At 33.7% G+C, this 22,751-nt stretch overlaps 4 protein-coding genes across 8 annotated transcripts; 3 read left to right on the forward strand and 1 right to left on the reverse strand.

The window, feature by feature from the left end:
* Nucleotides 1-2,627: 2,627 nt before the first annotated feature.
* On the forward strand, nucleotides 2,628-3,661 carry LOC18590721 (Pathogenesis-related thaumatin superfamily protein). Its single transcript, XM_007016406.3, has one exon. It carries the CDS (start codon nucleotides 2,670-2,672, stop codon nucleotides 3,429-3,431), a length of 762 nt encoding a protein of 253 aa, XP_007016468.1. The 5' UTR covers nucleotides 2,628-2,669; the 3' UTR covers nucleotides 3,432-3,661.
* Nucleotides 3,662-7,311: 3,650 nt separating this feature from the next.
* LOC18590723 (ubiquitin-conjugating enzyme E2 7) lies at nucleotides 7,312-10,547 on the forward strand. The gene is made up of 6 exons (XM_007016409.3): nucleotides 7,312-7,472; nucleotides 7,575-7,677; nucleotides 8,479-8,576; nucleotides 8,654-8,754; nucleotides 9,206-9,283; nucleotides 10,072-10,547. The coding sequence occupies exons 1-6, from the start codon at nucleotides 7,430-7,432 to the stop codon at nucleotides 10,147-10,149; spliced, it is 501 nt and encodes a 166-aa protein (XP_007016471.1). The 5' UTR covers nucleotides 7,312-7,429; the 3' UTR covers nucleotides 10,150-10,547.
* Nucleotides 10,548-11,022: 475 nt separating this feature from the next.
* DSI-1VOC (dessication-induced 1VOC superfamily protein) lies at nucleotides 11,023-11,908 on the reverse strand. Its single transcript, XM_007016410.3, has 3 exons — nucleotides 11,681-11,908; nucleotides 11,409-11,571; nucleotides 11,023-11,230 (listed from the first exon to the last, which is right to left on the reverse strand). The coding sequence occupies exons 1-3, from the start codon at nucleotides 11,803-11,805 to the stop codon at nucleotides 11,090-11,092; spliced, it is 429 nt and encodes a 142-aa protein (XP_007016472.1). The 5' UTR covers nucleotides 11,806-11,908; the 3' UTR covers nucleotides 11,023-11,089.
* A 508-nt stretch (nucleotides 11,909-12,416) lies between these two features.
* Nucleotides 12,417-16,543, forward strand: LOC18590725 (SEC14 cytosolic factor family protein / phosphoglyceride transfer family protein). 5 transcript variants are annotated; one of them, XM_018128452.2, is made up of 7 exons: nucleotides 12,417-12,603; nucleotides 12,705-13,144; nucleotides 13,268-13,434; nucleotides 14,075-14,170; nucleotides 14,648-14,904; nucleotides 15,544-15,764; nucleotides 15,899-16,543. In XM_018128452.2, exons 2-7 carry the CDS (start codon nucleotides 12,848-12,850, stop codon nucleotides 16,289-16,291), a joined length of 1,431 nt encoding a protein of 476 aa, XP_017983941.2. In that variant the 5' UTR covers nucleotides 12,417-12,603; nucleotides 12,705-12,847; the 3' UTR covers nucleotides 16,292-16,543. The 5 variants fall into 5 exon arrangements, with proteins under 5 accessions (XP_017983941.2, XP_088666515.1, XP_007016474.3 ...); XM_088810389.1 differs by having other exon boundaries at nucleotides 12,817-13,144; XM_007016412.3 differs by having other exon boundaries at nucleotides 12,418-12,603; nucleotides 13,268-13,422.
* The last annotated feature ends 6,208 nt before the right edge of the window (nucleotides 16,544-22,751 follow it).

The raw sequence follows: 22,751 nt of genomic DNA on the forward strand, positions 1-22,751 counted from the left end.
AAGTTATTTTAAAATTACTTCTCCCTATTGATATTCTTAACTTATACTATTGTTTGATATTTCCATGCTTGAGTTTCTTTCCTTTTTTATTTAGTAGATTTTATGCATATAAATAGTCACAAATACATAAAAAATTATGAGTTTATTTTGATTTGTTGACAGAGTATAAATTTTATACATTATTCATGAATAAAAGATTTTATCACTTTGTAAATAAATAAATTTAAAAATTTTTATTTTTACATTTTTATAAGATGTGTTGTAATTAAATAATATTATATAAATACTATACATTATACATTATAGCCCTATCAGTATCATATGTTAAGTGAAGCTAATAGCCTATGGATTTGGAGGTTTCTCTGCTTTGGTTACTGGTTGGCCTGAAATCTCTCTTTTCCCGTCTGACACTCTTTATCCTTTTGTCTCTTTCTTTGTCCGAAAAATTATTATCAATTAATAAAATAACTTTGTTAGAATTGAATACCGTGCCGCAAACGTGACCATAAAACCGAACAAATCAAAACAAAACCGACACGGATCTCGTACACGGTGTTGCCTCAAATGCTTATCCGTTCCGTGTTTGCCACTGTGTTTTGTCTTTTACTTGACCTGCCCACGCTCCTCTCCCGACCCTGAAACGCAACTCTTTCGCTATTGGTCTTGGCGGAGTTCCGATGACCTTTTAGGATGATTCTGATTACCGGTTTTCGGCATTCTGCGGTGCATGCAATCCTAGTCATCATTTTGCATGCATTCGGCTTCTTTATCTTTTCTTTTGTCTAAGTTTCCTACAGCATTACCATCAATCCAATCCTATTTATTTATAGAATTAAACCAGGTGTTTACGTGATGGTTCTTCATTCTTTCTTACTAGCTTTTTCTTTCTTGAACTCTGGACATGATCATCTTTAACAGGTAAAAAGTGATCAACCCAAATGATTATTAAGCATTCTTTGAACTTTGAAGTGGTCCAAATCTATGGAAGATCGGTCTCAATTTCAAAAATAATATGGTCCACATTACTAGTACGATTTAATTTTTTTATCATATTTTATCTAAATTATCGTAAAAATCTCATATAATGCAATTTAGGTACAAATATTATGTTACAAATCTCATATCAGTAAGAGATGAAGTGACTTTTGAATATATAAATATAAATATTCTATTACTTATCAAATATATTTTTTGAGTTAGGAATATGAATTTACAATCGAGATAGCCTCATATTAGTGTGAAAATGCCTCTCCTATACGAGCAAAGAGTCAATGTTGCATAATTCAGTGAGATAAAATGTCAAAAATCAAGATGAGGTGGGTTATGTTTATAAATATGGATCATCCACTATCTATCAGACAGGTCGCAAGAGGTTGAGTTTAAGGTTCAACCCATGATATATTCTTGATTGAGTAATTTTTATAAATTTAAATTTAAATTATTAATAATAAATTGAATTAAATTTTTATATAAATTTTAAAAATTACATACACTTTCGTTAAAAAAAAATTACATCCTAATCACTTGAATCTTTGAAATCTTCGACAAAATCACACATCACAATTATAATTAAAGTTAATTAAAATCTTATCGGTAGAATATAAAATTTCAAACAAAACTAGTATATGCTTTGATATCAACTTTAGCTTTTCGAATCCAAAAATCACTAATCAATACTTTTTTAAATTTAAATTACATAATTTAAAAAATTAAATTACATAATTTAAAAAATTTTAAATTCAAAGTGGTAATAATTATTGATTTGAATCTTTATATAAAATTTTAACAATCATATTTATTATTTTTCATTTTCGACCTGAGATGGTGTCACATCTAAATATAAGAATAATTTTTCATCATGAACCCAAGTTAATTTGGCCTGCTCTTTTTCTGTCTTTCTTCTTCTGTTTTTGGAAGAAAGTGACTGGAAAATCTCTTCTCGAGACGAGAAATGCACAATGGTACAACTGGATTCTTGCATTGAAGTTCATAAATGAGGCTCACGTGACCCTTGTTAACTACTTAACTTAGAAGAGTACAGCTACTGAAATTGGAAATTTCGCAGTGTATAGGCTATTCATGCTAGCTAAGCTAGCTACTACGCCCCAGAGGGGAAGAACCATTTCAATTTCAGCAACCTGCAGGAACAGAATGCAAATGCAAAAGTGCCTTCTTCTAACCTTAAAAGACGTTTCAGTCCTCACAAGTTAGAATCCTTTGAGTTGTTTGTTCTAAATTAATACTCAAAAGCTAATTAGTAGCGAAAGAAAAGACCCTAAAGTGACTTTATCTTTATGCTTTACCCTCAAAAAGTAGAACTTCTGTGACATATTAACAAAGCATAATAAAACAAAAAAAGAAGAAAATCCGCCTAATCACTGCTGATTAGATTAAGATTAAGTTTGTAATTACTTGAAAGCTGAAACGTCTCAAAAAGACTGTGAGAAAAGGCGGGGTAGGCATCCACATGAAAGAATCGACTCTGTCCTCTGGTTTCTGACCATTTTGCAGGGCTCAGTCCTGAGCAGCAATTATAAAAATCATTTTCACATTGGATAAAAGCCCAAAAATGAGAAAAGGGTGTTTCAGTCTTTTTACCGAGTTACCCTTTTCTTCTTCAATTCTATAAGAAGCAAAGAGAAATCCCATCTTTTCACTCAGTCAAGAAAATGGCTTCTCCTTTGTGTGCTTCTCTGTTTTGCTTCGCGACCCTTTTCCTCCTATGCAGCTTTGCTGCAGCTACTCAGCCTGGTCTTATTTTGACACTTGTTAACAACTGCCCTTTCACCGTTTACCCAGCTATCCAACCCAACGCTGGCCACCCTGTCCTTGAAAGAGGCGGCTTCGCCCTCCAAACCCTGACCCACCGTTCCTTCCCTGCACCAACCGCCCACTGGTCCGGCCGTATCTGGGCCAGAACCGGCTGCACGCACTCCAACGGCCATTTCTACTGTGCCACAGGAGATTGTGGCCACCGCATAGAGTGCAATGGCCTCGGTGGGGCCACCCCAGTCACGCTGGCACAGTTCAGTCTCCACCACGGTGGCCACAAGGACCTCTCTTCCTACGCCGTCAGCCTTGTGGACGGTTTCAACGTCCCCATGACTGTGACCCCACACGAAGGCAAAGGCCTTTGCCCTGTCGTTGGCTGCAGGGCTAACCTACTCGCCACGTGTCCAGACAAGTTGCAGCTTCGGTCGCCGCCGGGTCACGGTCCGGTAGTGGGTTGTAAGAGCGGATGCGAAGCCTTCGGTACGGACGAGCTTTGTTGTCGGAACCATTACAATAGTCCTCAAACGTGTAGGGCTTCGAGTTTCTCAGAGTTTTTCAAGCATGCTTGTCCTGCCACGTTTACGTATGCTCATGACAGCCCTTCGCTCACGCACGAGTGTGCTTCGCCACGTGAGCTTAAGATTATCTTCTGTCACTAGGCAGACATTAACTTAGATTTCTTGTACCAGCTTGAGTTCTTGAGAGATTTTAAGCAAAAAAAAAAAAAAGACGAGGGAACTCTGGCTCTGTTCATTTCGAGTGTTATCGTATATCTATTGTATGTTTGGAAGTTGGGTTTTAAGAATCAATGGTGTTGAAGTGTAATTGGAGTATGTCTAAATGAAATGGATGTTCCGTGTGAGTGTTTACTTTGTGTTGATCATAAAAAGCAGAGACTAGATGTTGATTTTCCTTCAAAAGTAGAGAAGAAAAGCATGTTTCAAATGTTTATGTACTGGAGTTCATCATTATAGCATATGGCATATTCCCTTTCTCTCTCTCTCATTTTCTTCACCTTTCCTCCTTAGTTCGTACAGTGACATTGTAATTTTTAATAGGATAGGGAAGTGATAAATTGTCTTATTGAATACATGTAGTTTCGTTTTCCTTTATATGTAGTGTTACCCTGTTTTTACCGTGTAAGTAGAAAAATGGGATTTGGCAGCAGATATTGCTTGTTGATTCCCACCCAAATTAGTAGTTACTGATAATAATAGCTTTAACTCTCACCCCTTTTTCTCTGACAAGATTGCGTTTAAGACCAAAGCAAAAATCTTTCCCTTGAGAGTTATCCCGACCATGTAATAAAGTGTGCAAAAAAAGAAGGGTACATAACATGCCATGGTCTGTGGTGTTGCTAATGTTTCTGTTTTTGGGGAGGGCGGGAGTACTCGAGGAGGAGACAATGGAGACAGGGAGTCGCAAGGCAAGGAGTACCAAAATAATGATGCACCGTGAATATGAAAAGACCCATCTTCGATTTTTCTTTCTTTTCCTTTTTTCTGGGCTCTTTTCTCAAAAATTCTTTCTCCTTTTTCGTGCGTGTGCTACAGTGCCTACACGTGAAGTGTTTGCTTTCTTACTTGCCAGTGAGAACTCTTCCTGCCCCCTCACCTTTGCTTTGGGCACTCCTTCACAACGATGAATTATCACCCTTCCATCTTGCCTTCTTGAAATGTGGACTTGGAGGTAGAAGATGAAATTTACTTTGATGAATTCACCGAAGACGGAGCAGGTGGTGACTTCAAGCTTCTGCTTTGATCGTATCTGGTTCAGTTAAAAATCTCCAAAAGCAGAACAATCTTTAACGAGTCAATCAAGACCTCCCTGTCTTGCTTTCTTTATTTTATTAGTTATAATTATTATTTTTAATAATTTAATTTTTCGTTTTTTACCATAATATAGAACTACGTGAGATTCTTTTTCATATAGTATGTTCTTTGTCTTCAATATTTTTTACTTTTATCGAGGTTGATATAAATATTTTGATTTTAATATATTTTAAATTTTAAAAAAATTTATAATATAAATATTTAATATAAAAAATAAATATACTAGATGTCTAAAATAGATTTTATTTTCAAATATTCAAAAAATAAGTACCAATAAAAAATAAAACAAAAGAAATAATAATGTTATTTTATTATACTCCCAGCGCATTCTGAGATAGTTGCTGTCAATCATTTCACCAATTCTTCATTCTTTATGAACCTTGTTTCCTTGTCTTGCGGCTTTGGTATAAATTTCATGGTCCACTGTTTTAACCAAAAAATATATTTATTAAATAAAAAAATTATTTATAAATTTAAAACTTATCTCATCCCTTACCCATATTATACATAATATTTTCCGTCACTTAATTATATAATATTTTTGTTACATTAATTTTTTTATCTATAAAAAAAATTTAGTAATCTAATTTACCTCGATCTTATTATTTCTCGTTGCGCAAATACTATATGGAAAGTATAAATTCCTTATTTTTTAAGTTCAAAATTTTAATTTTCAGCACTTTATGATTTGAATTGATGCATGGAGAAAACTTCCTTTTAAAAAAATACGTAAGGAGAAAACTTTAGATACTATCATATTGGGTGAACCTTTGGTTATTATAAAAAAAAAATAGAAAAAGAAAAGGGTAACGTTTTTTATCCAATGAGATGCCTTACAAAAAGAGTAAAACCCCAAGGTTTACCTTTGAGTTATATTATAGAATAGAAAGCTTAAGCTTAATTAATTAATTCAACATTTTTTACTTTTTTCTTTTCAATTTTAATTATATTCTTTCATATGCCCTAATTGGATTCATTTAGTTGGAATATGTAATAAGAAAATTTTCTTCTTACAAACAATATTTTTATTAAATTTAAACATGCACTTTTTTATTTTAATAGTTCAGATTTGAACCACTGGCTTTGGTATTTATGGGAAAAAAATAATTAAACTTTAATAATTTGTCATTTTTTTAATATTTTCCATGAGGATCTCAAAATAATTGGTATCTCTCAACGTTAAGCTAGAAGACGGGTACACTGTATTCTGGTTCTTGCTTCTTCCTATGGCAGATCCAAACAGAGAAGAAACCATAACATTCCTTGGCCAAAGCAAACCATAATAATAAAAAATAATTATTTTGACTTCTGCACCAAGAATTTGGTAATCAAATTGGACTTTATCAATTGATTTAATTATAAACAAAGTTTGAATTCATAACCAAAATTAATTTGAAGTAGCTCATTTTACTAGGCCAAAATTTTTTTGGATAATTACATAAATTAAGCCCGTTATAGTTCCTGCTAAATTTAATAAATGCCATGGTTTTTCCACTGAAAAAATACCTCATTGGCAGAAAATATAATATAAATAAATTAGTGATCTTATTGGAATTTAACTCAAATGTATTTACTTTATTAAAGATGTAGTGTCATAGTTAAATAAATATTTTAATTTCACTTGAAAATTAACTATTACGAGTTATGAAACCAAATATATATAAATTTATAAATCCATAAACATTTTATATTATCAAATACTATGATTTTGTGAATTTCATGTGCATAATTGCATATTCATTGAAATGCTTAATTACCCCTTTTTGTTGAAATGTCAATGAGAATTTTTCTTTTGGGTTGGAAGAAATCCTTAAGAATTTATACATGATACAACAAAGTAATTCCACATTTGTAATTATTTTCCCATTCACTTCACTTTTTTACTATTTTCATAATAAAAATCTTACTTAATGTTAAGGATTAATTTGTGATTTTTTTTGTTACGGATAAGCATATGCATCTTGTTCGAAATGTGAAATTATTATTGAAAATAATGTATGCTTTTTTCATTAATGATAAAGGTATGTATCTTATTGAAAGCGTGAAATTATTATCGAAAATAATTTATGATTTTTCATTAACAATAAACTTATGTATCTAATTGGAAGTGTAAAATTAATATCGAAAATAATTTGTGATTTTTTCATTAATGATAAATGTATGTATCTTATAGAAAGTGTGAAATTAATGTCGAAAATAATTTATGATTTTTTCCATTAACGATAAATATATGTATCTTATTGGAAGTGTTTATGATTTTTTTTGTTAATGATGAAGGTATGTATCTTATTGGAAGTGTGAAATTAATGTTGAAAATATTTTATGATATTTTTCTTAATTATAATTTATTGGGGTTGAAGATAAATTTATTTTTTAATAAAAAAATTTACCACCCTAGTTACCTCAACTTTCCTATCTTCATAGGGGTTTAGACTTACCATAGTCGCTGCTTATATATTAACCCTCGGGGAAGTTGGGTCCCACAAGGATGGCGAAATCAGAACGGTTGAATCAACATTACGAAGGAAAGCACCTGAATCGTAGTATATTTCACGCCGATCGACGCCAGACCGAACGCCTACGTGGCACATTCTAATTCGCCTAGAGACGCATCCTAAAGCAAACCGAACCGTACATAATCCTAGCTCTCCCGTGCACAATTGTGAGTCCACAATCGGCGAACCTTCTCTTTCTATCTATAAAACGAGGCAAAGTGTCGGCTTTTGATTTTCCCTTATTTTTCCTCTCTCTACAAATCGCAGAGCTTCTCTGAGCTCTCTCTCTCTCTAGAGCCCTGTCTCTGTATCTCTATCTTTATTGTTTATATGGCATCTCAAGCCAGCCTCCTCCTTCAGAAACAGCTCAAAGGTAGTTTTTTTTTGATCGATTTCAATTTTAATGATTCAAAATAAGAAATTTTTGGGGGTTTTGGTTCGATTCTGAACCGCGTTTTAATTGGTCGTTTTGCAGATCTTTGTAAGAACCCGGTTGATGGGTTCTCAGCCGGATTGGTTGATGAGACTAATATCTTTGAATGGAGTGTTACAATTATTGGACCACCTGATACTCTTTAGTAAGTGTTTTTGTTTTGGTAAAGTTTGTTTTTTATTGGAATTAATTGTTTCTTATGGATTCTTTGATGTGGTTTTTGTTTGATGACATTGGATCAGGAGTTTTGGTTGTGATTGATGCTTAATAGGACTTTGGGTTTTGAAATTGGATTGATTTTGCTGAATCATGATTGATGCCAGGGTTGATTGTAAGGTCTTCTATTGAATTCGAAAGGAATTTTGGATTCTAAATTGGATTTGCTTGATTGATTTTTAGGTGATTGTGAGGAATAGTTGATTTGGAGTTTTACCTAGTCATGGTGTTGCCAATTGCTATTTGGTTAGTTTTGTTGAATTGGTTGCATGAGAGAGCAAATTGTTTGTTTTCAGCCTTTATAAGGAATGACTTGGTTAGGAGTCGTTGAAAGTTCCTGTCATTGTATCTATACTTCATTAAGTTTCATCTTTAAAGCAGGGTTTTCTAGAATTGAGCATGATAAATTTTGGATTATGGCATGGTCTCTTCTTTGCTTCTATTTGGAGGTTTGTTGGTTCTGAGCAGCACAAATTGTTGTTATTGTGCTTCTTGACAATGCTATTTGTTTGCTGCTAAGATAAGTTTCTTTGCTTTGTAGTTCTATGTTCATGTTACTTGTCTTACCTTCCCGTTGCTTGTTCTCAATTTTACTGTTATTGTTCTTGAGTAACCTTGGCATTGAATTGAGTTATATAGGGATTGTTTTCAGTGGTTGTGGCTAGGGCATATGTCTTGTAATCTCATGTTTTTTTGTTTCTGTTCTTTAACATTAATATTCAAATTTCAGTGAAGGGGGATTTTTCAATGCCATCATGAGCTTTCCACCTAATTATCCAAACAGCCCTCCAACAGTGAAATTTACATCAGAGATTTGGCATCCTAATGGTATACCTTTGTCTGTTCTGGTTCTTACGTGCCTTTATGTAATGCAAGAATTAATTTCATCTCTATTTGTACTGCAGTTTATCCAGATGGGCGTGTTTGCATATCAATTCTTCATCCTCCAGGTGATGATCCAAATGGCTATGAGCTTGCAAGTGAGCGGTGGATGCCAGTACATACAGTATGTTTATGAAGTGTCAATTAATTATGAATTGTCTTTTTGTTTTTGCCTGTTCAAGGGCTAATAACATTTGTAGTGCCATAGATTTTAATTTTGCTCAAACTTTAACTATTTGATTGCAAGCAAGTAACTTCTTTTATCAGACAAAAAGGAAGACAGGGAAGAAGTATAACCTGGAATCATAAGAGATTTACATATAATTAGAAACTGAAATTATATATGAATGTGTTTCTAGTGAATGAGTTATTTAGACTGAATTGAATATTGAGGGGGATGAACTTAACTGGTTTCAGATACAGGCTTAGTTTAGTTGATGTGGAGATTTAAGCTTTGTTTTCATTTGTTGGAAATTTGCAGTTACCCTGCTCCTCACTACTTTGCTTTTCTCCCTTTTTTTTCCTTGACACTGTGATAGTACATTAACAAATGTAGTACTCTTATTATGTGGCAGGTTGAAAGTATTGTTTTGAGTATCATATCAATGCTTTCCAGCCCTAATGACGAATCTCCGGCGAATGTTGAAGCTGCAGTAAGTGATTGTTGATTGTCTTGAATTATATATTCCTTTTTTTGGTGCAACTTTGGTCTTTGGTTTGTTGGTTCTTATAAGGGTGGTTCCCATTCTATCTTCAGGGTATTTGATCTCTGCATTTGCATGCAATGTTCCTTCTGAATGTTTGATGAAACTGCCATTGACATCTACTAACATGTTATCTACCCTTCTATTATGGGTAACAAATTTCTTTAAAAAGCTTCTTTTATTGTGCTTATATTAGCTATCATTAATTAAAATGACTATTCAGATTATATGGGGTTCTAATATGCACTTTTATTGTTACTCCGTATATTCCTAATGTATTTACTATTTTGGCGTCAATCATCTATACTCTCTGCATGTTTTCATCCCACCTTTCTTTGCCAAAGTCTCTGTACATATGGTGCACATCTAGTTTCATGTGCTGAGTCTGCTTCCATAGAAATGTGTTGTTATACTGGTTTTTCTCCGCTTTATCTGTAGCCAGACTCTAAAATTCCATCAAAAGGTACACATCCTTTACTTCCCTAGTTCTCTTTGTCAGAAATTCCCTAATATGGAGCCTTATTATATTATCATTCCTTTGGCCCGGTGTTTTATCTCTTTTCTTGATGCAACCATTGGCATATGCTAAAGTTTTGTCATATATTTCATTTGTAAACTTTTTACTCTTGAACTTAAAGTTGCTGTTTTACATCTTATTTTGGTTGACAGACCAAAGAATCAAAACCGTGCTCTTTCATCCACGTTTCTTACGACCAATATTTTTGTGTAAATTGCAGAAGGAATGGAGAGAGAGGAGAGATGAATTCAAGAGGAAGGTCAGCCGCTGCGTCAGACGGTCACAAGAAATGTTGTGATTTGTTGCTGGCGCTTCTTCTCTACATATGTACCCAGGGAATGCCTTAATTTATTGTGTGGGGAGATGTGGTTGATACAACACCGCAGTGTTCTTGTAGAATGCCATCTGAAGTTCTCACACTTTACCCCTTTTTACTTGATTTTCCCTTCTTGTGGTGAAGTAATTGTAATAACTGTCAAAAACGTTTATGTATTCAAAAGCGTTTTGGTTTTTAGTGTTTGTTAGCAAGCGTTCTTGTTGAGTCCCTCTATCATAAGGTCTTTTTTCAGGTGACTCTTCTTTGGATGGACATTTGTCTTTTGTTAGATGCTTTGATTTTGATCTTTATTAGTAGGTTTTACAATCTACTTGTGGATCAAACTCCAAAACAATAGTATTTTATTTTCTGTTTTTTCAGCCCTTTCTCTTATTCTGCCCCTAAAATATCTCTGTTAGAGACAGAGAAAGAAAGGAAATGGTGTAGAGTATCGGCTCTCATGAATTAATTGAATGCTCAATCTCAGACGAATGAAGTGTTACCAAATTCTTTTAGCACTTCAACTGAATTGTGCCCTCTTATTTCTCTTTAGTTTGCGGTTAATAAAGAAGCATAAAAGTACTTTCCTTCAAAGGTATTAATCAATTTTTCCATTTTTTTTAGCAAACTAATTTTCAATCAATGAGCTCATAAATTAGTTTATTGAATAATAATTACCAGTGACAAGCCGAACAAAGCAACCTACTAAACAAGTGTGGAGGAGAATGAAAGAAAGTAGGACTAATTAGGAAACAAGAGTAGAAATCAAGTATAAAATTTAAATTAATTAGAATATTATGATGATTATATATATATCCTACTAATTTAAACTCACAAATATAATTCACATCCGCACTCATAACAACTTACCTTAATACATAAATTAAACATATAACAAAGGTTACAAACTTTTTAGTTCCAGTCAATCTTGTTTTGATGCGTGAACATAGCTCCCCATCCTGACGGTCAGGCCATCAATGTCACGCACGTACCCGACTTTCTGTCCCCAATTCTGCTTGTCCTCTGGCTGGCTCACGGGCACCGCTCCATTCTCCACCGCCCGCTGTTCTCCAACCATAACAACAATTGAAACCAGTCAAAACAAAAAATTTGTGCTTGTAATATATACACATTCATCACATTTGTTCCTCATAACCAAATATTCGTCATAATCGTTCGTGGATCAATATGAAAATTCAGTTAAAATAAGAAACACCATTGTTGATTTGTTGTCTACAAACCTTGAATGCAGCATCAACGTCTGTGTAAACCAAACAGATTTCCACTGGGGGTCGCTCGCTATCAGATTTTGGGACTTGGACCGCACCGGTTAGGTCATCGGTCTCGTGTTGGTGTCTGGGAGTGAAGGCAATCGTGGTATGCCCACTCTCCAGCTCTCCCCATCTGCAATTAATTACCCCCAAAAAACCACCATTGGAAAACCAAATGAGCCAAGCCATGGGCACGTCCGAAAATCACATGCAAATATTTTGAATGACGTATACGTACGTACCTGTGAGACTCGTCCAAGCGACGAACGTCGTAACCAAAGGCTTTTGCGTAGAAATCTACTGATTTGGCTACGTCCTTAACATAAACAACCGTGTAGCCAAACGTTGGCTTAAGATTAGACGCCATGGTTTCTTCTTTTTGATCTAAAAAGAATGGTTAGTTTCTTGATCTCTACGAGATGCAAGAGAATCCGACTAATTTTCCTTTTCGGCTTTCATGGACGCTTTATTTATGTTTCTATGGTTTGTTCTTTCTCGAGCTGATACGAGGTTTTCACACGTGGTCAGCCCTTTGGCTACACGTGGACTGCATGCAAGTCTAAGGTTGCTTCAAAACCAGGACCTGGCGATCATCACTGAGCACTTGTTCACCGGGTCTAACTCCAGTTCCATGGTTATAAAGCTAAGAGTGCAAAATCCTTTTTAATATATAAAAAATAAAGTATTCCGTAATAAAAGACAATAAAAAAATGTAGTGTCAAACTTTTGGCGCGTGACAAGAATGGGCATATTTTCACCGCTGCAAACGTTTATCAACGGTTAGCATTTTAAATATACTGTTCGGTACGTGATTCGGCGACTTAAACATAACTACTGAACCGGTCTCTTTGGACTACCAAATCTTTACCTAGATAACTACCGTACACGTGTCACTTCATTCAGCTGTACATTGGTCTAATACTCATGTGCAGGACCCCACCTTTCACCGAATTACTTCCCCCCCTGTCTCCATTCTCATCTTTTCCTCGATCGCTATCGAAAGAACAGAACGTTCAAAACATTAAATAGTTTAATAAAACCTACTAACAAAATAAAAACACGACCGAAGAGTTTCCTGTTCGAATTTGCCGACAAGACCAGAAAAAGTCTGTTAAAAATTTTTATAAGCTCCAAATCTGCCAAGAAAATGAATCGATATTTTGGGGTAAGATTTCTTTCTTTCTTTCTTTTTTAATTTTTAGCTCTATGTAATTTCTAAGCTATTTGTTTGATAAATACCTGATTTCAAATCCTATCTGTTTGCAGGTAGATTTGTTTTTGTTATAAAATTCAGTGAGATTTGAAGAGCTAGAGCTTACTCGTTTAATTTCGGTACAGTTGATTGCTTTATTAATTGGGAATGGTGAAATTTTCATAGGTTTCTCAATTTTGGGTTATTTGTTATTTCCATGGAAGAGAAAAGAGGTTATAAAGGAAATTTAGGTGTTTCGAGTCCCAAAACATATCCTAAGAGTATTTGCAGGCAAATAACTGGAATAAGCAATGGTAGAGATCTTAAGGGTGCAGCAGGTCATGTAGCAATATTTTTACTCAAAGTTGCTGCATTGGAAACTGTTAGAAGGGTCTCGAAGGCTAAATGTCCCTTTTTATGGCGCGGTATCCAGGCTTTGCAAGTTGTATGCTATCCACCCGTTAATTGTATTCAGAAATTGGCTCCCTTTAAGGGTTTGGTTAAAGGAATGCAGGTTTGTTCTTAGCAACTTGGTCAAAATTGCATTTTTAGTTAATTGCTTGGCTGAGTGATTTGTGATAAAGGGTTTGTTTTAACAAATGATTTGACGATTGCTGTGTTTGTTTAATTGTTTCAGATGTTGTCGAGGCCATTATTGGTGCTTTCAATCGCGACAGCATTTTCAGATCAAGAAGAGTGTAAGGATGAAGCCCCGGATGGTACTAGTGCTTCTCCGGTGTATTCAGAATCACGTCCTGAGGAATACGCTGTGCAGTCTGACTTGGATACAAGGTACATTGAGCAGTTAAGTGTATGAGGTTGAGTGCTTGACATTTTATGTTGTTGTCTTGGTGTGTCTAACTTGGAATGGAAATGATATTTGCTCCTCTGCAATGAAAGATTGGAAATGGAGCTTGAGTAATCTTCCAAAGATGTCTATGCCTACTCTGATGTTAAGAGCTTTGATTGACTATGAATAAACTGAGGATGCGAGGTGAGGAATTGGGTTAGATTGACTTAGAAATGAGCTTCATGTGAGGAGACACTCTAGCTGGCACATACATAAATTATAAAAATTTCCCAAACATAAAGAATTAGTAACAATGCATTTTGCCATTGGTTGGTTCTGAACATCAGATTGATACCAGATCTATCCACATCAATTCTGATGAAATTTTTTGCTGACTGGACAATCTTTCTGGTTTGCATTTATTCTATGGGTATCAAATAGTATTGATTACTTATTAGGTTGAATATGATTTGCCCTGCTTCTTTCTTAGATATTCTAGGTCTGCATGTTTCAAGCAACTTGATTGTCAAGTGAATTAGCAAGTGGCAACTTTAAATGAACATATCTGTTACTCTTTCTATTGGGAACTTGAAACTGGCTTCTATAATGAGCTATGTTTACTAAACCAGTTCACAAATTCTGTGTAAACTGCAGGATCAGTAATGAAGCTTCCCAAAATCTAGAATGCGAAAGCTGGTTGGATCAACTCCACAAGGATCTGGAAAATCAAGGAATTAGTTTACCAGAGAGGTGATTTGATGATTTCCATTTGTGAATGCATATGTGACAATTTTTTTGTTAAAAGAGTTGCACCATTTTTACAATTTTTCCCATTTTAAATGATCTTACTGAAAAAATTGACCAATCAGTCTATTATCATTCATGCATTCAAGTTTGAACGCCCTATTTTATTATGTTATAAATTTCTTTCATTACTAGAGTTAACAGGTCATCATCAAGTTGCTTGCCTCTCTGCGTTCATACATTGATGCTTTAATAGATAAGTATACACTATGGAGAGTCTCATAATTGATGATGAACCTTAATGCTTCTTCATCTCTCACAAATGTCAGCTTTCTCTCTGGAAGTTTCAACTGTAAATTTTGAAGGGTGGCATCCGACTCTCATTTTTGGGATTTATTCATGCTTTCGTCATATGCATATTCATTTTTGAATTGCTTGGTGTTCTTTCTTGCAGCAGACCATGACATAGTAGTGTTTATGCAGAATCAATGACGAAGATCTCCGTAGATTTCATGCTGCTGCAAATGGTGACTTTTTAGTTTTGCTATCATCAATTAAAAAGACAATCAGATGGAGGGAGACATATAGAATTCTTTCTCAAGAAGAGCTTGAGACATGGGCGAACATGGTATTCTGGCATGGATATGATGTCATGCACAGACCTTGCCTCATAGTACGGCTTGGGCTAGCTTGCTCCAGCTTGCCATCTCATGACAGACCTCGTTTTGCTCAGGCAGTCAGTATGTCTTTTTCCCCTGTGGTAGTGCTGCTTAGCTTTTCATTTTGCTACCATTTGAAATTTAAATAATGAAGACTTCCTCGGCATTATGTTCAAATCTTAGTTCCTTTGTTTAATATGAATTGGAACTAGAGTTGCTGGGGAAAGTTTCTTTTAAAGTTTCTTTCATCCAAAATAGCCAGCTAGAGTTTTCAACGCAGACGTCAATGAAATCTTCTGATCATTATTGTCTTTGTCCTCTACCACTTTCAGCTTCCACCAAGATGGATGCTTTTCAAACCTTTAAAAGTGATTTCTTGCCTTTAGGTTTGCCAAATGACTTATTCATATAATATAAACAAAAATCATTTGACTTTTTTTTTCTTCTATCCAAAAGGATCTATTTTCCTGGACCAGTGATTTTATCTATGGAATTAAATTTTTTCTGTGGGCAAAGTATGCCAGAATCTAAAATCATTGTCTTTCACTGGTTATAAAAAATTCAAAATGAGACGAAACTTATCTTTATCATCACTATGGGTTAATTCTTTAATTCATTCATTAATGTTTCAGCTTCAGATAATCCTTCTTTGTATGATCTTATTTGTTTAGTCACTTTTCTGTATGATGTTATGATAAAGACTTATGGTTGCTATTGCAGTATCTCAAGTAGAGCATGGAGTGATGCATTTAGTCAGTCCAGAAAAACCTGAAGTTACAGTTCTAGTAGACTGTGCAGGATTAACTCCTTTCAGAATTCCCATGCAAATAATGAGATCCTGTTCTTCCCTCTTGCAAGACCATTACCCCAACCGTCTTGGCTGCTTGTTTGTTATACGGCTTCCTCCAGTTGTTCGTGTTATTGCTCAGACTTTTATTCAGGTACTTTACCTCTCTGACTAAAATATGTATGTGTTATTTCTTAGCTTTTCAGTTTTTTTTTTTTCTCTTTCTGTGGCTTCAAATTTGATGAGGCTTTAGTTCTCTCCTTCTGTCTCTCTTGCGCGTAATCACAGATCTGTGGCTTTTCTCAGGTTCTGAAACCAGTTACTAGGAAAAAGTTAAAAATTGGAGGAGAAATGTATCGCAAGGTTCTCTTTGAGAATCTACAGACACTCCCATCATATCTTGGTGGAGATTGCAGGTGCACAAAATGTTTAACTATTGGTGTTCATGATGTGAAGCGTTCACACAGAGACCAGATCAACAAGATACAGGCAAGTGAAGATGTTAGCAACAGCGAGGATATACCCACAACCGGTATGATTTGTCAGGATGATATTCATGAGAGTGGGAGCTGTGACCAGGTATTGAGAACTGCCATAGTAGGCCTGCTCATGTTCTGGGTTCTTATAGCGTTACTTGCAGGATTATATGATCCTGAAAGCCATCCCTTTCAATCTCAATAAGAAAAAAGCGGTGCTTTTTATTAGGACTGTCAAGCTCTTTTCTTGTTCAATTCTGCTTATTTTGATAGTCTCTGAGTGTGTAAATTGGTCCCCATTGTGTTTAAATCCTTTCTGGCGAAAGTTGATGCTGTAGTAGTACAACCAAATTCTTTTAATAGTCGAGCTAAGTATGCAGCTCTATATTGTTGTCCATATTCAGAAATTGTATCTAAGGTAATAAATTAATATCATATTCTAAACTCTCAATATCAATCCTCTCTGCCATAATATTGTTACTGAATTTTAAGGTCTCTTTGCTATAATATTTTGAAAATAGCAGAACCCAAGTAACGATGCTGACAAGACTCAAATGGTGATGAATTTTGCCCGGTTAAAATATATAAAGCATTAAAGCTGGTCCAACAGAATAGGATTAGACATGAAGCGTGTCTTTGCAATGATATAGCTCATGTACAAACAGAGTTTTCATGGTGATGGCTGGTGGGTTACACTTCTTTTGGCTAAATGCCATCATTCTAACAATGATAGCAGCAGCAGCAGTAGTATACAAACAAATATCTTTTGCTCTATTCCTAACTATTATTCGAAGTTGTTTTGCATTGGAATCTTGTTTAACAGATTTGCACAATAGAATTCGAGTATAATTAGCCGGGCGAATTTCTATATCATGTCCTTGGCAGCATGTAGCACAATGAACAGGATCAAATGTATTGCTAGAACCTTTGCCAACAAGATTCAACAGTTCAGATTAAATGTAGTAACATTGTACAGTTGATCTTTTTTTTTCCCATTTTGCAGCACTTCGGAACTTTCTTTGTTGTGGCTCAGTGAATGCTGAGGAGGTTACTATGAAAAGACCTCCCAAAAAATTATTTGCTCCTTTTGGAAAAATGTCTCATTATATTGTTAGAGTAGTGCCAAACCATTCTGATAGAATTCTCTCATGTCTGCTATACATGCCAATTCCTAGCCCATTTTTAGTTCGTAAGATTAGACTTTTACCAATACCTGTTTTCAGAAACGTGGCTAACTGATGGAGCAAAAAAGGTAGTGGACAGGAAAATCTTCAGTTTTGGTGGCCGTTGAATTGGGACACAAGTAGACAACGCAATAAAGGCATTATGTATTGAAATTGAAAGGCTTTCAAATCGACTCGCAAGCCTTCTGTAGACATGACGAAAATGGCTGAATGAACAAATATTATTTCACCCAAAGGCGGTACACTTAATTGGTATCTGTTAAGCTTATGTTTTTCGATAAGTAATCTTGATCATCTTGTCCTGAATTAAAAGATAAGCCATAACTCGAAGTTAGAACTTTTATTTCAAATTTCTTCCCAACCTTATCAATTGAACTACATTCAAGTGGGCAAAGCCAACCTTTCTTAAAGGAAGAAAAAGAAGCGGCTCAAAAATTTTCCTGTCATTAACAATATGATTACTTTCCGCCGAGTTTGTTTTAACAATAAAAAAAAGGTTTATGGGGGAATGTTTCAACAGTTAATAATTAGAAATGGTACGCATCGTATAAACAAGTACCTCAGAGGCCTCCTGGTCAACTGCCCCGCCACCATGTCGCTAGCCACTGCTCCCCTTGAAATTGAAACTCAACTTTTTCTTCCTTTTTTAGTTTTGGCTTTCCTCTGCCAATTTGCAACTCTCTCTCGGCATCGTCGCTGTGGTGTTTTTTGCATGCGACGCCTCGTATATTTGACCTTTCGGATTGCTAATAGATAGGACAAGACAAACAACTGACGTGGGCAACAAAAAGAGGTTTTGATAGGTTATCATATTGATTCTTGCTACTTTCAAATCCTCGTTATATTTTTCCAGCCCATGTGTTAGCATCACCAATGTGAACTGTCGCATCCAATGCCCTTTTAGAAAGAAAGAAACACCAAACACTTTCCCATCTGTTTCCTTCCGTTCTTTTTCAGCTTCCATCGTCAGCTTTCCCTTGAGGATTTGTGGTAGTAGGATTGCAAGGTTATAATATATTTGTATCAACAACTAACATTTTAAAAGCATGTTATAGAACCAAAACTATACACGCAACCCTGTCTTAGCATTTACTTTTTGTTAAATGCGTCTTGTGATTAGTATGGACTCTGCGAGTTTCTGGTTTATCATTCCGGATATACTTTTCTCTGGAAAGAGATTTAGATTTGGGGTATAAACAAATATATCTGATATAGTAAATCTGGTAAGGTAGTGGTAGTGGGTGACTGTCCAGGTAAATCATTAAGTAGATAACTGTTGGTGACTGGTGAGGATTGTGGGGAGCCAAGGAATTGTAACTGTTTCTAGTGTACTTCAATTTTTATGTAAAAAAGATAAAAAAAAAATGTGCTGTTGCAGAAATGGTATTCTTGTTGGCAATTAACTTTATGGGCTTGGAATGGGTTAGTGGATGGTGTGGGACAATCTAACCAATCAAACAGTTTCTAGCAATTGCCCCACCATTTTATAGTGCTGATGCCTCTTTGATGCAAAATGGTTTCTAGGCCTTGATGGAGACAGACCAGGCAAGTCTACCACAATCCTTCCCTCCATGTGTCTTTCTAATATTATTTACCTTTTTTGATCATTTTGGGATTGTCTTACGTCAAAGAGTTCCTCGATCCTTCTTGTTGGAAAAGAATCACCTGGAAGAAGTTACAGGTTTCAGGGCACTTGGGCTTTGGTCCCTTGCTACCATAACTTTTACCAGTAAACAAAGAAAACGAATCAGATCAGAATGCCCCTTTGAATGGAGAAAGAAAACTGGCGCAACTATGAAAAGGGCTGAACCTTGGGTGAATTCTTTTGCCCTATATCTATCTAGTACCTTTCTTCATTGCCAAGTTGTTGGCATTTTATATTAGTCAATTGAAGAACCAGATCATCATAATCAGTCAAAGAGAGAAAATAACAATAAACAGGCTCTCAAAAATATACTCTACCCAGTTCCCTGGCATTTTTCCTGCAGGAAAAATGGATTCTGTTACGGTTCATTACAGAGTGAATGACAGAAACTAAAAACCAATAACCAGGCCAGCCGCTATACTTCTTGAACAACACAGCCTGATCCTACTCAGATCATCATCTTCCTACATCTCCATCTTAATTTGTTCAAAGTCACCAATTGTTGAAAACCTTCCCTTCAATGACATCACTACTGGTGAGGATCGATATAGACCCTAAATACAACCAGAAGAATTAGCACTAAAACTTCTCACAGAAAGTTTTCTAAGCAATGCAGTTAATTAAACCAACATAACCCTTAATTTTCCTAAAAATATCTGAGTTTTTTTTTTTTGCTTATTCAAATAAAATGTTATTAAGTTTTTATACGTAATCATGATCCTGCAAACTTACAAATATACATCAAAAACAAATTATAACAATCACTTAAAGCGAAGAAATTGCAAAACTTGATTCGAATCCACCTTATTCTGCAGTCATATAAAAAATATCTCAATCTGTTCATCTCAAATTTTGTAATAAATTATGTATCATACGTAGATTATAATATGCTATTGTATCTTGGGAACTAACTTTTGATGACATCAGCCCTCACGAAAGAAAAGGGTCAGTGCTGCATGGGGAAGCGTGCGTGAGAGCGCGAGTGCGAGTAAGTGTCTTCCATTAAAACCCATGAGCACCAGCTGGTGAGCTGAACTACGTAAGCAAATTGAGGCAAATGAAATCAGAGCCAAGAACAAAAGTTATGGCCTTTTTAGATTTTTATTAAAATAAAGGGTAATTCCGTGAGAGGGAATTGAAATTGTAGTGCAAGGAAGAGCAGCTTTGCTTTAACTAACTTGCAGCACTAGTGCCAATTGATAAGGGGATTCAGCAAATGCCCCCACTTGACCCTTCCTTCTGCTCAAGGAACACCAAATTAGTAAAATCAGCGACTCGAAAATAAGGTCAGTGGAAATCTAGAGAAACCCCACTTTAACTTTATCATATAAGTAATCAATAACCTAATTATTTATGTCCTTTACTATTTCCTAGAATGTTTTTATTTGTCTTCTTTCTCATTTGGTAGGGGACTTTGGATTTTGGGGGTGACTTGGCTTGTCAGCTTTGGCTAAAAAGCTTTGTTAGCTATAATTGGAAATTTATAAGGCTTAATTTGCAATTACCTAGCTAGTTAAACAATGGGATTTAATGGAGACAATGATGTTATCCGAAGTGCCCCCAGGCGTGTGGACAAGAAGAACTGAGACCTAAGAGAAGCAAAAGCTTTCCCTTTAGAGTCATGATTTTATGCATAAATGGGATGGTAATGATTATTTGATTATTCCCATGATGCTTACGGATGTTGTTTGGTGTCTTGGGAGTTTAGGGAATTTAATCCTTTGTTTAGCTTCTTTATCCCATGTGGATATATAGCAAAGATTTGCTCGAATCAAATCAAACTGCTTTTAATTTATTTAGAGTAAATAAAATCAAATCAGATCAATTATTTATTCAAACTAAATATGATTTGAGTAAAATGATTCGGTTTAATTGATCTACTAGATCAATTGGTTTATAATATTTGATCCAATTAGTTTTTTTATGGTTCTTGGTTTTAAAATTTTTAGACCAATCTACTCAAAAGATCAAATTAATTTTTTACATATATTAATATATATAATATTTTTTATATGTATGAAGAAGAATTAATAGTAAACTTAATTAATAATGAATTAATAGTAAACTTAATTAATAATATACTTAAAATATATTAGTTTTTTTTTTTTATAATTAGAAGAATGGGGGATTCGAACCCTGCTTTTCAAGCAAGGGGATTATGCACCAAGCAATGAGCAAAATGCTCGGATGCTTAAAATACAAAAAATAAAATAAAATATATTAGTTTATTATATATATGTATACAAATCATAATCATAGCAATTTAATTTTAATTATATTTATTTATTTATTTATAAATCTATATTAATATGAAATTACAAGTTATATATTTTAAATGATATAATTAATATGTTAATATTATAATATATGATAGTAAATATTTTATATATTAATACATTATAGTTATTACACCTTAGTAATGTTTCATAATATAAAATGTTTTGAATATATCTAATTGTATAAACATTATATATATTTAATTTATACATAGATATTACCATAACTTATAATATTTATTTATATGATTACACTTAATAATCTTATTAATTATCACTCGAGTTTTTATAATATATTATTTATAATTAGTTATTATTTATACAAACTTTGATATAAAATATTATAGCCTATAAGTTGTTTTATTAATGTCATATATACATAATAAAGTAATATGTTATATATATATATATATATACATATATTTAATTTATACATTAGTATTATTGTAACGTATAATAGACTTTATTTTTATGATTATATTTAATAATTTTATTAGTTATCATCTTAATTTTTATAATATTTTGTTTATAATTAATTAGTTATTATTTATACAAACTTTGATATAAAATTAAAATATTATAGCATATAAGTTGTCAGTAATTTCATATATATAATAAAATAATATATTATATATTACATATATTTAATTTTATACATAATTTGTATATATATTTTATAATTATGGATGAAGTTTATAAGTGTTAATATTCTAATTTGCAAAAAAAGTGATAAAATTTTGATCTATTGGTCCAAAACCAAATCGACCAAACTAATTCTATATTTGGTCGATTTTATTATTTTTTTATATTTGGTTGATTTTGATCGATTTTTTAAAAATATTTTGTCCATTTGGTTTTTAAGTATGGTGGATCAAACTACCCAATTCACTTATTTACTCACCCCTAAATTTATCAAGTTCAGATGATTTGATCACAATGTACTCATGCTAGAGGCAAATGGAAAACAAAAAAAATTGAAAGTGTAGTCTTGAGAATTTACTTACAATTAAGCCGAATTATGACAAAATGTGAGTTTAAATTTTTTATTTTGGTATTGTTAAGTTAATTTGACAACAAACTTATTGAAATTTAAACTAAAATCGATCGTTATAATTTTTCACATATCATAGTATCTATTAACGAATTTTATTATAAAATATTTCGTTGATAATTTTCTAATGAAATATTCTCATTTTCATAAAAATCATTTATAATTGTTTTCCCAACTAAACTTCTAATGAAATATATTATAAAAAATTAATTAACAAAAAATATTATTGACCGAATTTTGAATTTTTACGACAAAATATTTTTTTGAAAAAGTCATACTTTTTATTATTGTAAACTATTTTGAATATAAAATATGTTGTTCACGATTTAAACAAGTAAGAATTTAATTTAATGATTGTTATAAAAACTAATTAAGTTTAAAATTAAACTATTTTTACGTGTTGAAACAATTAAAATAGGATCAGAAAGTTGCCCATAATGATAACTTAAAGTAATTAAAAGCTGTACTAACATATTTGGTCTCAAAGACTGTGCTAACATTCCCGTTCC

Source organism: Theobroma cacao, chromosome 9, assembly GCF_053813885.1.
Source record: "Theobroma cacao isolate CCN51 chromosome 9, ASM5381388v1, whole genome shotgun sequence".
NCBI lineage: Eukaryota > Viridiplantae > Streptophyta > Magnoliopsida > Malvales > Malvaceae > Theobroma > Theobroma cacao.

Bases quoted from the DNA above. Each gene is read 5' to 3' on its own strand.
- LOC18590721 (XM_007016406.3), top strand. From the start codon at position 2,670: ATGGCTTCTCCTTTGTGTGCTTCTCTGTTTTGCTTCGCGACCCTTTTC.
- LOC18590723 (XM_007016409.3), top strand. From the start codon at position 7,430: ATGGCATCTCAAGCCAGCCTCCTCCTTCAGAAACAGCTCAAAG. The intron at 7,473-7,574 runs GTAGTTTTTTTT...GTCGTTTTGCAG, and splicing joins CCTTCAGAAACAGCTCAAAG to ATCTTTGTAAGAACCCGGTT. The intron at 8,755-9,205 runs GTATGTTTATGA...ATTATGTGGCAG, and splicing joins GGTGGATGCCAGTACATACA to GTTGAAAGTATTGTTTTGAG.
- DSI-1VOC (XM_007016410.3), bottom strand. From the start codon at position 11,805: ATGGCGTCTAATCTTAAGCCAACGTTTGGCTACACGGTTGTTTATGTT. The intron at 11,572-11,680 runs GTACGTACGTAT...AATTAATTGCAG, and splicing joins CGCTTGGACGAGTCTCACAG to ATGGGGAGAGCTGGAGAGTG. The intron at 11,231-11,408 runs GTTTGTAGACAA...GTTGGAGAACAG, and splicing joins ACGTTGATGCTGCATTCAAG to CGGGCGGTGGAGAATGGAGC.
- LOC18590725 (XM_018128452.2), top strand. From the start codon at position 12,848: ATGGAAGAGAAAAGAGGTTATAAAGGAAATTTAGGTGTTTCGAGTCCC. The intron at 13,435-14,074 runs GTTAAGTGTATG...TGTAAACTGCAG, and splicing joins GATACAAGGTACATTGAGCA to GATCAGTAATGAAGCTTCCC. The intron at 15,765-15,898 runs GTACTTTACCTC...GCGTAATCACAG, and splicing joins TTGCTCAGACTTTTATTCAG to ATCTGTGGCTTTTCTCAGGT.